Source organism: Colletes latitarsis, chromosome 2, assembly GCF_051014445.1.
Source record: "Colletes latitarsis isolate SP2378_abdomen chromosome 2, iyColLati1, whole genome shotgun sequence".
Classification (NCBI taxonomy): domain Eukaryota; kingdom Metazoa; phylum Arthropoda; class Insecta; order Hymenoptera; family Colletidae; genus Colletes; species Colletes latitarsis.
Genome location: NC_135135.1, coordinates 11,781,285 through 11,798,487, shown reverse-complemented (window position 1 = coordinate 11,798,487; position 17,203 = coordinate 11,781,285). Strand labels below are relative to the sequence as shown.

Below are 17,203 nucleotides of genomic sequence, written 5' to 3'. Positions count from 1 at the left end.
GAGTTCATAAATCTCGCTACATTCGAAAGTTATTTTGTTTTTCTTTCGTGTCTGGTTGTATCCTCCTGATCGAGCATAACTGTGTCTTTAATGTAAGCATGAGCTCTGTTTTATAAAGTGTTTGGTGGTGCGTGCGGGGGAGGGAAAATAGCCGTTTCTTGATTTGTGATCACTGTCGAAAAAAATAAGCAACAGTTACATAAAATATTCTAGAATTTTTTCATTATTAGGATAAATTGTTTCATATTGATTCCTTAACCTGAGTAATACAATTCTATTTCACTTGTGAAAATACACCACAGTACACCGTAACCAGGAGCCTCCCTTTTTCGTAAGAATAATTTTACCATCGCTAAAGCACCGTTTTTTTATTTATTAATTTCTTGATTATTTGGCCAACTCTTTTAATACGAGTAAAAAGGATCCGTTTTTCCGTTTTCTCGAAGCATATCAAATTAAGTGCGTGGAAAAATGCTGTCATCTCTTTGGCGATGATGCGTAAATAGCGTATAATTACTTCGGTGCTTTGTAAAACTTTAATTTGGCGATTAAATACGCGCATTGCGACCGCTGAAAAATTGACGAATATTATATAGTTTTCTCTGTTAGCTAGGGATTGCTCGCCGGGAGCAAAACGAACGATAAAAAAAAAACGTTAGTAAAATCAATCACGGTAGACCATTTCGAAAAAAAAAAATCTGCGAGGCCAACGGGTACGCGTCGCCCTACGCCTATCAATACTTTATACAACAAATGCGAAACGTCCGCAAAAAGCTGCCGTATTCGCGGTCGACTCCGCAGCGGCTATTAATCTGATATCGAAATAACAGACATTTTATTTTTTTGTTCGTATGGACGAAGCCAGAAATAGGTGGCAAAACTCGCTTAAGCTGGAACAACTGTTACGAATCTCCGAACACGTACACGGAATCATCTGCTGTTTTAAACGAGTCTCGTCGACAAATATTCCGAGAAATAAATTTACATTTTGTGGAACCATTATATAAAACCGACGACGAATAATCAAAAAACGCTGAAGTTTAATCGTTCTGGCTTGCGCGGATTCAACGGAATTATTTTCATTATTGGTCGATACCTGTCCCCGCGTAGTTATCCTCACCGTTTCTGAATCACCTTTTGGAATAAATATTTCATGGCTAAACAACCTGTTACCGGCTCACTTTCATTTTTTAACGCGTTGCATTTATGCTAATACCAAGGTCCTGTCGAGGTTTCTATACGATTTCTTGTCAATTGTAGAGAATGAAAAAGCTTCGGCGTGGACTAGTTTTAAACGAAGCAGAATTAAACAAGCCGAATTCTAGCAGGCTGAAATTTTTTTAAAAAGGAAGACAATGATCGAGACGAGCATAATTTAGACAATATTATTATATTTAAATATTATGACCGAAGGTTGCGTTTTCTTCAGTGAAAAGAAAAATAATTACAAGAAAATTTAATACGAGTAATTGTTGCAAATATTTTAGCTGAAAATTAAAAGAAAAAGTTGAAAATATAAATACAATCTACTTGCTTAAAGTGTTTAAACATGGGCTGCGAAAAAGACCATCTGTCATCGGAAACAACAATTTTAAACTTTTCAATTGCAATTGTATTACACTATTTATTTGTCAATAAGAAACCTAAATCATCTGAAATATTTTAATATTGAAATAATATTTTTAACGATCAAGAACCCCTAACAACGATTGAGGTAGACTTAATTGGGGCCTAAGCCAGATGAATTACAGTTGATGAAAATACTTTTCTATTCCACTATTTATTCTTCAACATGAAACCAACAATTGAATCACTGAATCAACTGTATCCTTCTAATATTAAACAATCAAGAACGCCTAACAAAGGTGGAGGTAGAGTGAAAGATAGCTTGAGCCACATGAATTACAGTTGATGAAGACGAAATTCTATTCCGTTGTTCATTCTTTAATGAGAAACTTATCGTTGAGCAGCTGAATCGCCTAAAATGTACCGATGTCGAAACACCATCTTCCACGATCAGGGGTCCCTAACAATGAAGGCGGTAGCCTGGAAGTGGACTAAAGCCAGACGAGACACAATTCGTAAAGATGAATTTCTATTCTACTATTTATTCTTCAACATAAAATCAACAATTGAGTCTCTAAATCAACTGAATTCTTTCAATATCGAAACACTATTTTTAACGATCAAAGACCCCTAACAACGATGGAGGTAGACTAAAAGGGGGCCTAAGCCAGATGAGTTACAGTTGATGAAGACGAAATTCTATTCCACTGTTTATTATTGAACGTGAAACCAACAATTGAGCCCCTAAATCAACTAAATCCTTCCAATATTTGACAAGAACCCCTAACATCATTGAAGGTAGACCGAAAGAGGATATAAGTCAAATGCATCACAGTTGATGAAGACGAAATTCTATTCCGCTGTTCATTCTTTAATGAGAAACTTATCGTTGAGCAGCTGAATCGCCTAAAATGTACCGATGTCGAAACACCATCTTCCACGATCAGGGGTCCCTAACAATGAAGGCGGTAGCCTGGAAGTGGACTAAAGCCAGACAAGACACAGTTCGTAAAGATGAATTTCTATTCTATTATTTATTCTTCAACATGAAATCAACAATTGAGTCTCTAAATCAACTGAATTCTTTCAATATCGAAACACTATTTTTAACGATCAAAGACCCCAAACAACGATGGAGGTAGACTAAAAGGGGCTCTAAGTCAGATGAGTTACAGTTGATGAAAATGAAATTCTATTTCACTGTTTATTATTGAACGTGAAATCAACAATTAAGCCCTTAAATCAACTAAATCCTTCCAATATTTGACAAGAACTCCTAACATCGTTGAAGGTAGACTGAAAGAGGATGTAAGTCAAATGCATCACAGTTGATGAAGACGAAATTCTATTCCGCTGTTCATTTTTTAATGAGAAACTTATCGTTGAGCAGCTGAATCGCCTAAAATGTACCGATGTCGAAACACCATCTTCCACGATCAGGGGTCCCTAACAATGAAGGCGGTAGCCTGGAAGTGGACCAAAGCCAGACGAGTCACAGTTCGTGAAGACGGTCCCAGTCTGGAAACGTCGGGGCCGATCTAATTCCGGCCGGAGAATGAAAAGGACGACGTGTCGCGTGGAGGCCGGCGCTCCTGTCGGATAGGACACGCATCACGACATATTGCATATACGGGTTTTGGCAGCGGTGGCGTGTCTCCTCGGCTTGGCACGCACCAGGGACAATCTATGTAACGACCAGCAAGCGTACGGGCGCCGTCGGGCAAAACAACCGGCGCTTTCATTGTGCTCGCAACGATGCGAAGCGCGCCGCTCCGCAGACACCTGCCGGCTATCATTATTGCGTGGATAATCGTGAGCTTTTTGTTATCGAAAATCACCAACCCTCCCTCTCTCTTCGCGTCTCGTCCATCGGCTGGTTCTCTTTCCCTCGCTTCGACTGGCCGTTTCGGGGCGAGCCGGTAATCGTGCAATTTCTGTAATTCGCCGGCCGTCAGCGCGTGTAAATACTGCAAACGCGGCTACCGTGGCCAGGAACGACACGTAACAGGATTAACGGACTTCCCAAGGCTGTAATAGACTGACCGGAACCGTTCGAAAGCATTAGGAGCTTTTCAGAGAGACGGGTCGCGAGATACGAACGGGCGACCGATCGAAAGATGACTTTAAACTTTGATGCTTGTTTTTGAAATTATCTTCTTTGTTTTGCACGAAAGAAACGTGGGCGAAGAACTAACGCGAGAGGTGACTGAAAATCGAAGCTGCAGCAATTTGGCAATTAAAGTGGATAGTTAATTTGTACAATACCTTTTTTGACCAGAAACAATTGCAAGAATGTAGCAGACTCTTATTTCTCTTTTCTCTCTACTGGGGTCTCGTTCTTTGAATTTTTTAAGATTGGAAATTAATATTCTTGTATTCCAGCTTGAAACTATGATAATTTATCAAATTTAGTTTATGAAAATATATTGTTTTCTTCAGTATATAAACAACTCAATAAAATTACTTGTTCAGGACAGATACAGAGACATATTACTTGTAGCAAACATGACAAGATTTACTTTAAAACCAGTAGAAGGGGTGTTCTATTATCAATTTAGAAACTTTAGCATTGCATCTTGTACGAAACAAAAATTGTTTTCTGTAATTTGACCATATGATAGCTTTTTTCCAAAAGATTTGTAAATATCAGTTACTTTTGAAGCTGTTATTCGAGAATCCCCCTCGAATTGTCGGTCAGTGCTGAAAGCATTCGAAGCAACGCGGAAAAACGAGTCAAACGAACGGAGAAAGGGATCACGAAACAAAGTGGTCGCCTACCGTCGCCCAAAATCATCGGAACATTCCCGCCAGTACAATATCGATGGCCGCTGTCAGTCAAAAGTTGAAATTGAATTTGCTTGACCGTTAATTGGTCCGCGTTTGGAATGTCGATTAAAGGGAACAGCGTACCCGAAATGATTTCTCATCCTCGTAGAAAAAAAATTCGGAATCCAACTACTGTCAGAGTGTAAGGGTCATACGAGGATTGAAATTGTTCCGCTGGAAAATCAGTCTTAATTCGTGGCTGGAACGTACAATCAGATGACCTCTGAACAATACAGCCGATGGGAACGATATTATAGAACTGAATGGATGTTGGAAAAACTATCGTTCTCCAAGATCGTGAATTTCGGAATGAGTTACATACAGAACAGGATCGTGATTGATATCATACATACCAAAGGATATATTGAGAAAATGTGAAATAATAATTGGAAATAAATTCCTGCAATCACTCAACGATAAGACTGTTAGACTGTTGTTAAACCATTTGGACACGTGATTAAAAATGATACGAATTTTAATTCCGATCTCTCGTTGAAACAAATAATGTTAAATTGTTCTATCTTCCAAAAAATATTTTTATTATAACGAATTACAATTATTATTTAGATTCGCTTAAGAGCAAGTTGAAATTTCTTAACAAATCATCTAAAGACCCTATGAAAGCAATGAAAACCAACCTGGCATAAGTACTTGAATTTTTTTTCCACAAATGTGACGAATTTGCTGACAAAAAATAACACATTTTTTTAAATAATTAAGGAACCAAATGAAATTATTCTTTAGTGGACATCACGAACATTAGAGATAATAATCAACATTATATACATTCAAGTACTGGGATCTGTCCAAATGTTGGGTGTTTTATCTTAGGGATATTAGAAAGAAAGAGAGATTGATCACCTTCGAGACACGAAACACTCCATTCCAGGGAGCAACGTTTCAAACAGGACGGATTTAAAGTCGTCTTTTTAGGAGAATGCAGAATGTTCGACATCGATGGAAATGTTGTGCAAGAGAGGAGAGAGAAGAAAAGATTTGAGCGAAATTCTCGAAACGTCAAGGAGGACGTAAGACGAGCGGAGGGGAGAGGTCCGTTATTAGAGAGGAGGAAAAAGCCACGCTATTTCCGTCCTCCGGGGCCGCCACACTTTGATTAGATAAGCCCACCACTCGTGCTGCGGAGATTGGAATTATTGCTCTCTCTCTGCTTCACCATGCTCCACGAATCCAAAGGGGCAATCGGCGAAGGTGTTATATCACAATGGTTCTTGTTTATTGTAATTAACCAACTTTCCGCTCTTGGATTCGGATATCAGGTACATTTTGGGCCGCACCGAGTCCCCTGCACTTGGCCAAACGATCGTCAAGGATTTCGAACCAGGATGACTAAAGTCGAGACGCGATTACTGTTTACCGCGATAATTCAGTCGAGCTTCGACGATCTTTCTTCAGGCAGAAATCGTGACCAGCATTTTTCGTAGAAGCGATTAAACCTACAGGCGATGAATGGTAGAAACGTATTATAGTTACTCGAGGAATCAAGATGAATTATTCAATAATTTCAATGGTCCAAAATGTGTTAACAGACGATACCTTGTTACAGGCTTTTACAGTTTGCTCTTTTCAAATGGAAGTTGTGAAAATGTACAAACTAGTATTAGAAGATATTTAGAAAAATAAGATAGTCTCAGTCTATTCTCTAGGGAATTCTGAACTGCTAAATCTAGCCCTGCTTTGTTCTTTCTAAATAAGTAGTGGCTAAAATGATAAAAAAGACACCAGAAGACTAAAACCTGGCTTTAAAATAGTCGAGAAAGTTAGTAAATGCAATTAAACACCAAAGATAATAGAATGATTTGAGGAAACAAAGTGATCTCTTCCTATCTTTTTGGTCAAACTTATAGACAGTATTATCTAAACTAACTAAATCGAGCAACGAGTAGGAATATTCGAAGTACTTAGAATTTTCTCGAGCACCCCTATCGAACTCGAAGATTCAAGGTAAATAAATTGTCCAACGATACCTTGTTAAAAAGTTACGAGAGATCTAGAATTCAGTTTCCAAATTCATAGTAAAATTGCTAAATTGTAATTGAACCTAGAAACAGATAGTACTATTCGGAGAGATAGTGTTTTCTTAATATTCTCTTGATATAATGTGGCGCGTTTGTTTGGATATTACGTACAGCTCTTGCAATTTTATCATTTACTTCATGTTACGAATTTACATTATTATTTAATTTCGGCAATCTTTTAGTGATTTAGGGTAACGCTGTGTCCAAAACAGGTGCTTTAATTTCACTTCCTGAATAAGTAACCAGATATCTAAGGACGCGCAACGAACATTTAACTTACAAAGTAATCAGTGAAGTGATAAATATAGTTAAGCCGAGAAACCGATAACACTGTTCCAAGAAGCATACTGTGACCTTATATGTATTTCCTACCAAACGAAGTACTCTTTGTTTCTGCTCTATCAGACATGATTCCCATAGAATCCATGGAATTCCCCAAATTATTTGACGGTATCTTAGCGAATCTAGTATGGCGTCTTTCAAATGTATTTTTTCCTTCTTTCGAACTTTCAAACACTCTCAAGGTAGAATTTACGTTGATATTCGGGACTAGTTTCAGACAAATATGCATAATTCCTGATCATAATAGTTCGTTGAATGAGACACAGATACACACAAACGTCAAAAAATAAGCGTCAAGGTTTTCCTCGGTAAAACAACAGATTTTTATAAAACTGACATCGATAAGTTATTACATCGTTGAAAAGAAATTGTGAAATGTGAAGGTTCATATTTTGATAAACGAGTACATTTTAAAACAAAAATTTGCTTGTTTAATTTTTCACGTAAGACACGGCAAAAATTTTTCTGGGTCACATTTATTTAGTAGTACCTTTCTCATTGCGTATGTAATTTAATAACTTATCTAGAATTTGTACAATTTACAAGAAAGAGTAATTTTTTGTAAATACTTAGTAATCTAAAATTATGGTGGCTCGCTTATCGATGGCAATCTGTTTACTCGATCGATACATTGCAAAATATATGCAAATGGGCGAATTTGATTTTCAAAGAGGGAAATTGAATTTTTATCCTATTATACGGTGTTTATATACCGAAGTAATGAAGAATTAAGTTCTTGACAATAAAATGTATATCTGGTAGCAAAGGGCAATTTGGCTAGTGGGCTAAAATGAATTTGACAGGTAGTTTTATTCACACGATGCTTTACTACCTCCCAAGTTTACTTGTCTCTTCAAGTGGAATCATCAAGGGTCCTATATTTTGAGTTACGACCAGAAAATTCAACAATAAACTCAGATATATATTGCAATCAGTTGGACAGATTGAAAGAAGCAATAGCTGATCCACTATGAAAATACGAGGCCCCACGTGGCAAAGATGATGCAAAAAAAATTACACGAATTTAGATGGAAAATTTTGCAACACCTACCATATTCTCCAATTAATGCACCGTCTGACTATCACCTTTTTCGGGGATTGCAACACTTCTTATTAGGCAAAAAGTTCGCCAATATTGAACATATGCAAAGTTGTCTCCAAGAATATTTTAATAAAACACCCAAGAAGCTTTACACCGATGCAATAATGGCTTTACCTAACAAATGGGAAGAAACGATAAAAAGAGAAGAAGATTATATTTATTCATTTGTTTCTCGGCGTAAAAAGCGGCATGAACTTATCAGGTGACCCAATAATTAGACACCGAAATCCTGTTGAGACTCAGTCAGAAGGCACGATTTGACTTTTTTTTATATTCTTCGCCGTACGAAAGGATCTCCTCGCAGACACGGGGATCCAAGATGAATTATCGGTACCTCTCTGCGTCCCATTCTACTTTGCTCCTCTTGAATGGAAACGCCGATCGAGGTATCCAAAAAGAGCGTCGGCCGGTACGTTTGGTGCATTACAAGCGTCCGGTACGTGAGAAGTCGTGGGATCCGGTCGTGGAGCCGAAGGCAGAGCTCCCTTGTTTCTCCTGGCTGGCTGATCGTTGTAGTCGGTAGCGAGGGATAATCTTGTAGGCATCGGTTGGTGCACCGGAGCTGACCATCTGGGCTCGCCGACAATTTCGTGCAGTTTGCGGTCGAACTTTATTTGTCGTTCGCCCTCGTGGCCGAAGTCTCTCCTTCCCCACGCCGTCGATTTTCTTCCTTTATCGCGCGCCTTCTTCTTCCTTCGTCCCCTTCGTCTCGGTTCCTCCCCGCCGGAGGAATAACAATTTACGCCTCGGCTCCCATTCTTGGCTTCCTCTCGACCGACTGGACCCGTTCAGAGATGAAAGCAGAACGACGCGCTACTTCTCTCGATTGGCGACGTCGATCGCGACTGGATCCGCGAGCTTCGCTCGTCCTTTTCAAACTCGAACCGATTTGTAACGGTATGACATTAAATTATAAAATATGTAAGGTCCAGAAGCATTTTTCCAATTAGTTTTGACTAGAAAGCCAGTGGCTCGGTCTTATCTTCGACATCTGAAATATGTGACTTGGGAGTTTGCTTCAAATCATCGTTGCAGAAGCTGACAAAACCTTTAGCTTCATCAAGTGGTATTCATCAACCCTTACCAATACATATTGCATTCGATTGCTTTACTGCTTACTTGCAAGGTTACGGCTTGAATATGCATCAATTATATGGTCACCCACCTAATCAAACATAAACAAACGATAGAAAGTATACAATATAAATTTCTCCGATTTATTGCATTTAAAGTAGGGTGAACTATACCTATAACTGATCATATATATTGATTAAATTTAATAGATTTTAATTTACGAACGTCTACAAACAAATCTAGAATTTGCCCAACATCGTTCCCATATTTCTCCGCGAACGATCATATTTGAACGAAGGGTTTATTATCTGAGTAAGAAGCATCAACTTTGTACATACTGGAGATTTTTCCACTAACAAAGAGATAAATAATTTCGTGTCAATTTGGTAACTGCGTCTCTCCCAAGTGCCTCAACCCGAAGGCTAAATTTTCACAGATCAGTGGAAGTAGAGAAACAGTTTTTCCACGGATTTGTTCGCGGAGGGATGCGAACGATGGAGCCTCGAAGTGGCCCAAAGGGTTTGCGAGAATGGCCGTTAAAGGGGCTCGATCCGTGCGGTATTTCGCGGACAAAATGCCGATGTTACGTAGTCGAGTCATCTTCCCGCTAAATATCCTGTCCAATGATTATGCAAGCAATCGAGCCTATGCACGTGGCGCATAATGTGCATCGCCGTATAACGACACGCGCGGGCTACATGCATATTGCGATCCGACACAATAGCGAGTCGCCGTGTCCGCTGTACTATGTAGGCGCTGCGATACTTGGCTCGGTGTTCTATCAATTCACGGGGGCTGGAATGTGCGAGGAATGCTATTGAAGTCGATCGGTACACGGACCAGGTCGAGTTTCTTAATTATCCCACTCTATCGGGCTAATTGCACAAACATCTGACCCTTGACCCCTTCCAGCGAACGCTTGGACGCCGTTGTTTTCGTTCGCCATTGCAAAAGTCTTGAAAGGATACCTCTAAGAAAAGGAGTCCAGCCCAAGAACAGACATTTCCCATAAGATTCGAGTTTCTTGACGAGTGTCTTTGGCAAATAGAGCACTCTGAGTTGGGATCCACTGTTTGCGTTAGAAAGAAATTGTTTGTACATTGGTGTCGGGACGTTTTGGAATCGAGTTTGATAGGGCATAGTGATCGCCAAACGACGATTTTAGTCAAATTTAGGCTTCACGAAGATCCCAGGTAATTAACATACCTGGATGGCATAAAATGTGTTTTCATTGTTGTATTGCAATGTTTATTTGTCTGTCTCACTGTACGTATGGCTGTGTAACCTTCAACAGACCAGTTTCAATTAAAAATTCCTTCTATATATTTTCCTTGTTATCCATGCTTTCTCTCTATTGAGCATATTTTAGTATTCTGTGTTAGTAAAATTAGAAATGAAAAGCGTTGGTATTTTCATGCTCGCAAGTATTTGCTTTATTTTCTGTAGTTCCTCTTAATCTATCTGCAACGAAAATTAAGTGCAAAGGTTTGCAACCAGTTAATTATTGCTGGCTAGTACTTAATCGACAATTATGATGCATTTATTCGTACTATAGAAATTAAAATGATAGATACCTGAAATGTATATAAAGAAACTATGCTAAATTCTCAAAAATTCAGTCAAGTAAATTTCTTAAATTTTATTAGAAATTACGGGTTATCTCTAGAGATAGAAAAATGGGCGAACCAGAAAAGTGGTGGAAAGTAGGATGAAAAATACTATTTAACTACTTAAAATAAATGTGCTTGTCTCGCAAACTACCCCTAAAGATGAGTTGGAACACCTGACGAGTTGTTTGTTGTTGTAGCGTGACGCGATTCAAAAAACAACTGTTCCAGGACAGACACACATCCCTGGACTGGCGCGAGTTCCTGCATTGCCACGAGTCCCTGGTCTGGCACGAGGAACCTTCCCCGACGCACCGAGCCCGTTCACCCCCTACCTACGAGAACCGGACCCGTACAGGAGGAATAAGCATCACGTCGGCAACAACGTCACCGCGAATTCGGTTAGTGGTGCCTGCAGCAACCCCAACAACACCGACCCGACCGCATCGCCCGCTTCCAGTACACACCTCGGGGCTACCGGCGGCTCCTCGGCTCATCAGGATTGCTACAAGCACAGCCCTCAACACGGCGGTGAGTCTTGCTACTTCTACCATTGCTTCCGGATCTGTGGATGTTCATTCACTGACCTGGCTCGATTCCTGCGGATCAGGCTACTCGGAAATTTACCGGAACCTCGAACGCAGATTCGTTCAATTTTAACGCGCCGGTGACTCGAATCTGGAATCGTAAATACGACTCGAACGCGCAGAGAGACGATAAAATATTCATAGCAATCGATCTCTGCAATCTGTTCTATGTATCATTGTGACGCAGCTATAATTATGCATAACCCACGAGGTCATTCTGCGCTAATTCGATCACCTTTTCTCGTCGAGGTCAGCGGTTTTGATGGAATTAAAATCTATCGTAAGCTGTCATTTTGCTGGTGTAGAATCTGCTTAAAAAATAAATCGTCCCACAAGTGGGTCGGTCGACGCGTTAATCCCTGTAGGTCAAATTGTAGGAGGGTAGTTAATCATTAATTGGTGGTACCACAGGTTCTAAAATTTTTCAGAATTCGAAATAGATGTGTTTTTTACAAATTTCATGATTCTCGTATGATAGTTCAACTTTAAAATAGCGAAGACTGATTTGTTAATAACGTTACGCCTTTTAACTATTTTAGGTACCTCGAATATTTTTTGTTCAACATCCGGTATGTATTGTATTTCTTCTTGCTTATTTTTAAACTTCGTTCTTGCCATTTGTATGGAAGTTTAATCTATTTTAATGACCATTATGTCATAAATAACTTGGCGAATAGTATCGAATGAAAAGTACATGGTGTTTTGATAAACGCTTGAAGTTAACTAAAAAGCTTTTGTTGCTTTCTTTTAGTGTATATTATTATGTGTTGGGAAATATAAATATTGGAGGTAAGCAAATGGAATATGTAGAACCTTCATGCTTCTTGCACTAACAGGTGCGTTGATAGCCAAGGTAAATGTTACCATAGTCCTGTAATCAAGGTTTTCCAATCCAGAGTTTATTTATCAAAGAATCAATTAAAGCAACTTTATCGTGAAATAATTAAAATAAATAATAAGAATGCTTGCCTATAAATCTTCAACAAAGATTCTCTCTTTTTAGGAGGTACGTGACTTCCAAAATGTTTGGAAGCAATTGCTTTTTGAGGGAGTATTACTTTCAGTGAGAAAGATTTGTTGGGTGGGAAATATTCTAAGAGTCAGGGAAGAGACACTTAAACTAAATCTTTGGTCCTATTATACTTTTACATATCTTCAAGGAGTGTAGTTTTGTGACATACAATGCGAAGTTAAAACTTATCTGGTGCAACACAGAACTATACAATCGATATCCAAACTGGGTATTTCGGCAAATAATTACTTTCTACCAAAGATGTCAAAAGACAACATTTAAAATTTAGCTTGAAATTATTTTCTAAATTTAATCATTTTTCGTGGATTAATTTTTTGACTTTATAAAAATATTTCTTTTAACAATTACGTCTACGATCATTTTCATCCAAATGCAGAGATATCGAAAGGCGCTTTTTGATCGAAATAAGTGCGTAAAACCACGTTAGGAATGGTGTTAAATTGCTATAAATTGGGGCGTTTTTACTAAAATATAGAAGCACACATAAGCAATTTACGCTTGACCCTCTTTTTGCATGGTATCTTTTTACATGAAATTAAATTACGTTTTATATAGTTTGTATCCTTCGCTTTCACCGTGTAGAAAAAGGTCAGGTGTAAGTGGAAGTAGCCGAACGAAAAATCAAAACTGGTTTGGAACGCGAAGGGTTAGTCTATCATTATTCGATTCAACAGCAGGGAACTAGAAATCGAATCCTATTCGAGACTACAAGTTGGTCGTACCGATTTCTCGATATGATTGCACCTTGCAACGAAACGGATCGATTAAAACAATCCATAAACATTTGATCCCCATTGCTAATTAATTGCACCGTCGGATTTCGCGCCTGGAATCAACGTCTTTCACGGACTCGCTACCGTTCAACCAAGTAACAGTCGAGAGAAGCCGCTGTCTTCCGATCTGTTTGCTTGTTTCGTTCGATAGTGGATATTCTTGGGGGCATCATCATCTTCCGACGAGTATCCTCGTGGCTCGTGGAGCGACTCAAAACTACGCGCCAACCCCACCCACCCCCTCTACGGGCGGAGGGGAAGCGATGGCGCGGAATCGAGAGGCAGGAGAGGTTCGCCGTTTCGCGAGGTAATAGTTTCATACCTCGTTCCGGCTCTGCACCCTCTAATTCAACGTAATAACGACATTCAACCTGCCGTTTCCATCTCTTCTTTTGCTGATCCCCGCCACGGAGCGCCGTTGAATCTCCCTAGCACGAGGCAACAGTGTCCTCTCCTCTCGTGGCGTTACGTTCTCGTTGGTTAACAGGATTCCCGCGGAATTCGACCGTTTCCGGCGACCGGTCCGTCACTTTTCCTTGTTCCGAGACATTCGCGATAGCTGGAATCCAGAGAAAAAGAAGTTTATCGAGGTCCGCGCCAAACGTTTATCCCATTCGAAGCCACCGATAGGCAAATACTAGGTCGTTCCATAAGTTCTCTACTGGAACTTTTTCTTCTTAAGTTCATTTTTCAATATATAATTTGAACAAATGCATTTTTTACCAATTCGTCCGTACAGTTAAATTCGCCATAAAACATATAAAATTCATCCGTTCACAATTTTCCAGTATTATTTACCCCTATTTGGAGAGTGAATTTCATCCATTCAACATCAAATATTTTTGGTCGTGTCAGTGTGCCAACTTTCATTGAAATTAGTGATTGATACTTTGATATGTCCTATTTTAATCCGTGAAAGTCGAATAACACGAACTCATGAGATGACATAATAGATGAAATGGCAGTCCGATGAAAGAAATATGCATAGAAAAAGGGAGGGAGAGTAAATATAAGAATAAAAGGGAAATAGGTATTTTATCGACATTTCGAAGATGAACGAAGGTTGCAAAACAGTGAATACTCTGTCTGAATGCATTGAATCATGCATCTGTGCCAAATGTTTCTCTCATCCAAGACTATCGATAGATAAATAGACATGGAAAGTAAGAATCTAACTGACTCGAGAACTAAGAATGACACTCATCGTAAAGCTCCCCCTAAACCATATTATAGTAGACAAAAAACATTTTGAATCACTAATAACAGAATAAATTAAGCTGATCAAGTTACGTGATTCATTCTGTATAATAGATATCTTTAACTCATTAAATAATGTAAAAAGTTCAAGTAGCATCGAATCGGACATTTCATATGCAACAACCTATTGTATCCTATAATGTACCCAAAACCACGTTTGAAATTTAAGGAATCGGAGCGTATGGGAATCTAAAGATAGTTAACCCGTCGCGAGAGCAACGGAGTACTTTTTCGCGATTCGAAATGGAGTATATTTTTCGAAACGAAGGGGCCTTGGTCGATTGGACAGACTGGATAGGCCAATTCGCGTAACAGTTGCTCGGTAGCAATTCCCAGCGATATTTGGAGGTCGAGATATCTGGTGCCGATAATTCAAGACGCAAAAAGGCGGGAAAGGTCGGCGGCCACTTCATTTCTGCGCGGCTCGTCTCGCATCAGCGGTCTCGACCTGATCAAAGTTAAGTAGACGCGCCCCTGGCTGGCAAGACCTCTTTGAAGCTACGTTGCGGTTTCTCTTTGCCCTAATCTCCGCCGCCTCCGACCTCTGCCACCCTCTTCGTCGATCAGCCCCGTGTGCTGCCTTCGGGGCGAACTTTGCTGCGCCCGTGTCACCTTCCCAGATCGGCCACCATTGTAATTACCTCATTTATCCAAGGCAGAGTTTCGCCTGCCTTCTTTGAGTAGCGAAAGACGGAAGTCTGTGTCTTTTCTTTGACACGGCGAGTTCGGCGTAGGTGGAAACTTTCAACAACAGTAGGATCGCGAACGATCGGAAGGATTTTCGCGCGGAAAGTACGTGAAGTTAGCGGAGAACGAAAATATATTTGTCGTTCTATAATATATTTAATGACGGTTATTCCTGTCGTCACAGTTGTTCGTTAAATCTGATAGGAAAAAATGCATTACTAGTGGCCCATAGGATTGTTATTAATTAATGTATATAATTTATTAAAACAGGTAACGTCCATGTGTAAATATTCTTGGAAATATTTCAATTCGTAAACTTTTTTATTCAACGCGTTGACTGCCACGGTGATCACTAGTGACAGTTTAAACTTACATCGTGTTGTAAAATTGTTTATAATTGAACAATCATAGTATTTGTAGCAAATAATGCTACTGTCATTCTATTTGTTGATAAACGTGTAAAATTGACATGACAGTGAACGTATTAACAAATTCAAGTCGCTAATATCCCGGTTAAAAAAATCATTGCTTCATTCACTTAGACCTTCTGTAATAGTTAGTGTTTTATGTAAATTTACAAATACGACGCTCAATTTAGACAACTGTATACTATTTAAAGCAAACAGTGAGTGTTGCTTCGCATGTCGACGTAGTCGATATTGACAGTTCTATTGCTCTAATCGAAAACCCCTATAGAAACCAGTCTTCGCATTGAACGCCGGAATACGCGATTGATCGAAGTATCCGATTCTTCCTTCCGCTGGGAATCCAGCGAACGGATGTATCTTTCGATCTAAACGACCCAGATTCCGTGTAATATCCTTCGCGTACCGCTTTATCCAGCATCGCGTTTCTCCAGGCTGATGCTCGCAGAAACCCATCTGCAAATCGTTTCTACCTGTTCCTCGAGATTCCCTCGCTTAAATTCGTTCTCTCTCGTTCTCCACGCGTAATGCGAACATTTTCACACCTATCACATGAATGGGAAATAGTCGAGCGCGAGATGGTTCGTTTACTAGTCGCCCATTCATCTCTTCTCTTTTCTGCATCCTCCCCACGATGGTCTCGTCTTTCTTCTTCGCGCCTAATGAGCAGATCCGAGGCCGGGCACACGTACGAACGAGCATAGAGTGCGAAATGAGCGAGCCGAGTGTTGGTGGATGCAATTTTCTTCCTCCCTCCTCCGCCTCTGGCCCTCCTCCTTCAAGTAGCTCGGCTCTTTTCGAGTTGCCCACCGATTCAGGCCCTCTCTCGAGGCGTCGGGGCAACCTACAACGCCGCTCACGTACAGCTCACGTGCACGTCTGCGTAATACCAGGGATCGATCGGTCGATCGATCGCCTCTCGATCGATCCAGAGCTGGATCCATGTTGTTTTTGCCCTTCACTGCCGCACCGACTCCTCCTTTTGTCTCGGGCTCGGTTCGCTTGCGATGCCAGACGTTGTTGAATCGAACCTATCTCTCCTTCTTCATCGTCATCTTCCTGGCAATCTTCTGCCTCGCCGTTTCGTCTCTCTGTCTCTCGACTCCTGGTCTCCGATTGCTCTCTGAATCTCACCTACACGACGATCGCGAATCGGTCGTGCGTTTACCGTATGAATTGAACCGTCTAAGCAACGTTCGACAATCTCCAGCGCTCTACCTAAAGGGTATCTCAAGAGGGACGCGCCATTTTTGAATTCCCCTTCGATACACGTATTTGACACTTTTCTTGTTCCCTTTCGAATTTGTATTTGGTAAGTTTGCCATTTAATTTTGTAAAAATACTTGCTCGAGCAACGTTTACAAACTATTCAAATTTGTTGCCAAAGTTGTACAAAAGATGCTGTTTGTAGGTCGAACGAAATTGTAAATCTGTTTTCTTTTTTAATGCGATGCTAATATGAATGAAATTCGTCGGGTCCGTCTAAATTAAATTTTTTTTTATCACTTCGGATGATCTAAGAAGTCAAAAATGCAAATTGAAATTTAAAGAAAAAGACAGAGAACAAATTATATTGGAGTTTAGCGCAAGTCTCCAGTTTTCTGCACAGAAGGAGCTTCTGTCCGTGGAAAGATGGAGGACTCGCGACCCGAAGGAACACGCACTTACGCGCATCATAAACGCAGAGGAGAGGACACTGTGTCCGATGGAAGGGCAGCAACGACCTCGGCCAGAAGGTCTCCGAGCGAAGAAAAAAGGGAAGCGAGCATTACTCCTGTCTCTTATAATATAACCGTGTCCGTTTCTCGTCTTCTTCCCTGGAGTCTCATCTCGAGTCGTGATCGGGGTAATGAGGCTCCGGCAGTGGCAGCGGGCCCGAGTACCCGAT

At 40.2% G+C, this 17,203-nt stretch overlaps 1 protein-coding gene across 2 annotated transcripts in view; it reads left to right on the top strand.

Moving 5' to 3' along the window:
- The window catches only part of LOC143351476 (uncharacterized), a 57,680-nt gene that overhangs the window by 13,937 nt on the left and 26,540 nt on the right, over positions 1-17,203 (top strand). Inside the window, exons 4-5 of one of the 2 annotated variants that reach the window (XM_076782997.1) lie at positions 10,785-11,084; positions 11,680-11,709. In XM_076782997.1, the coding sequence (XP_076639112.1) occupies positions 10,785-11,084; positions 11,680-11,709 (330 nt within the window). The remainder of the gene's footprint in view (positions 1-10,784; positions 11,085-11,679; positions 11,710-17,203) is intronic. The other variant, XM_076782998.1, reaches the window with a different exon arrangement.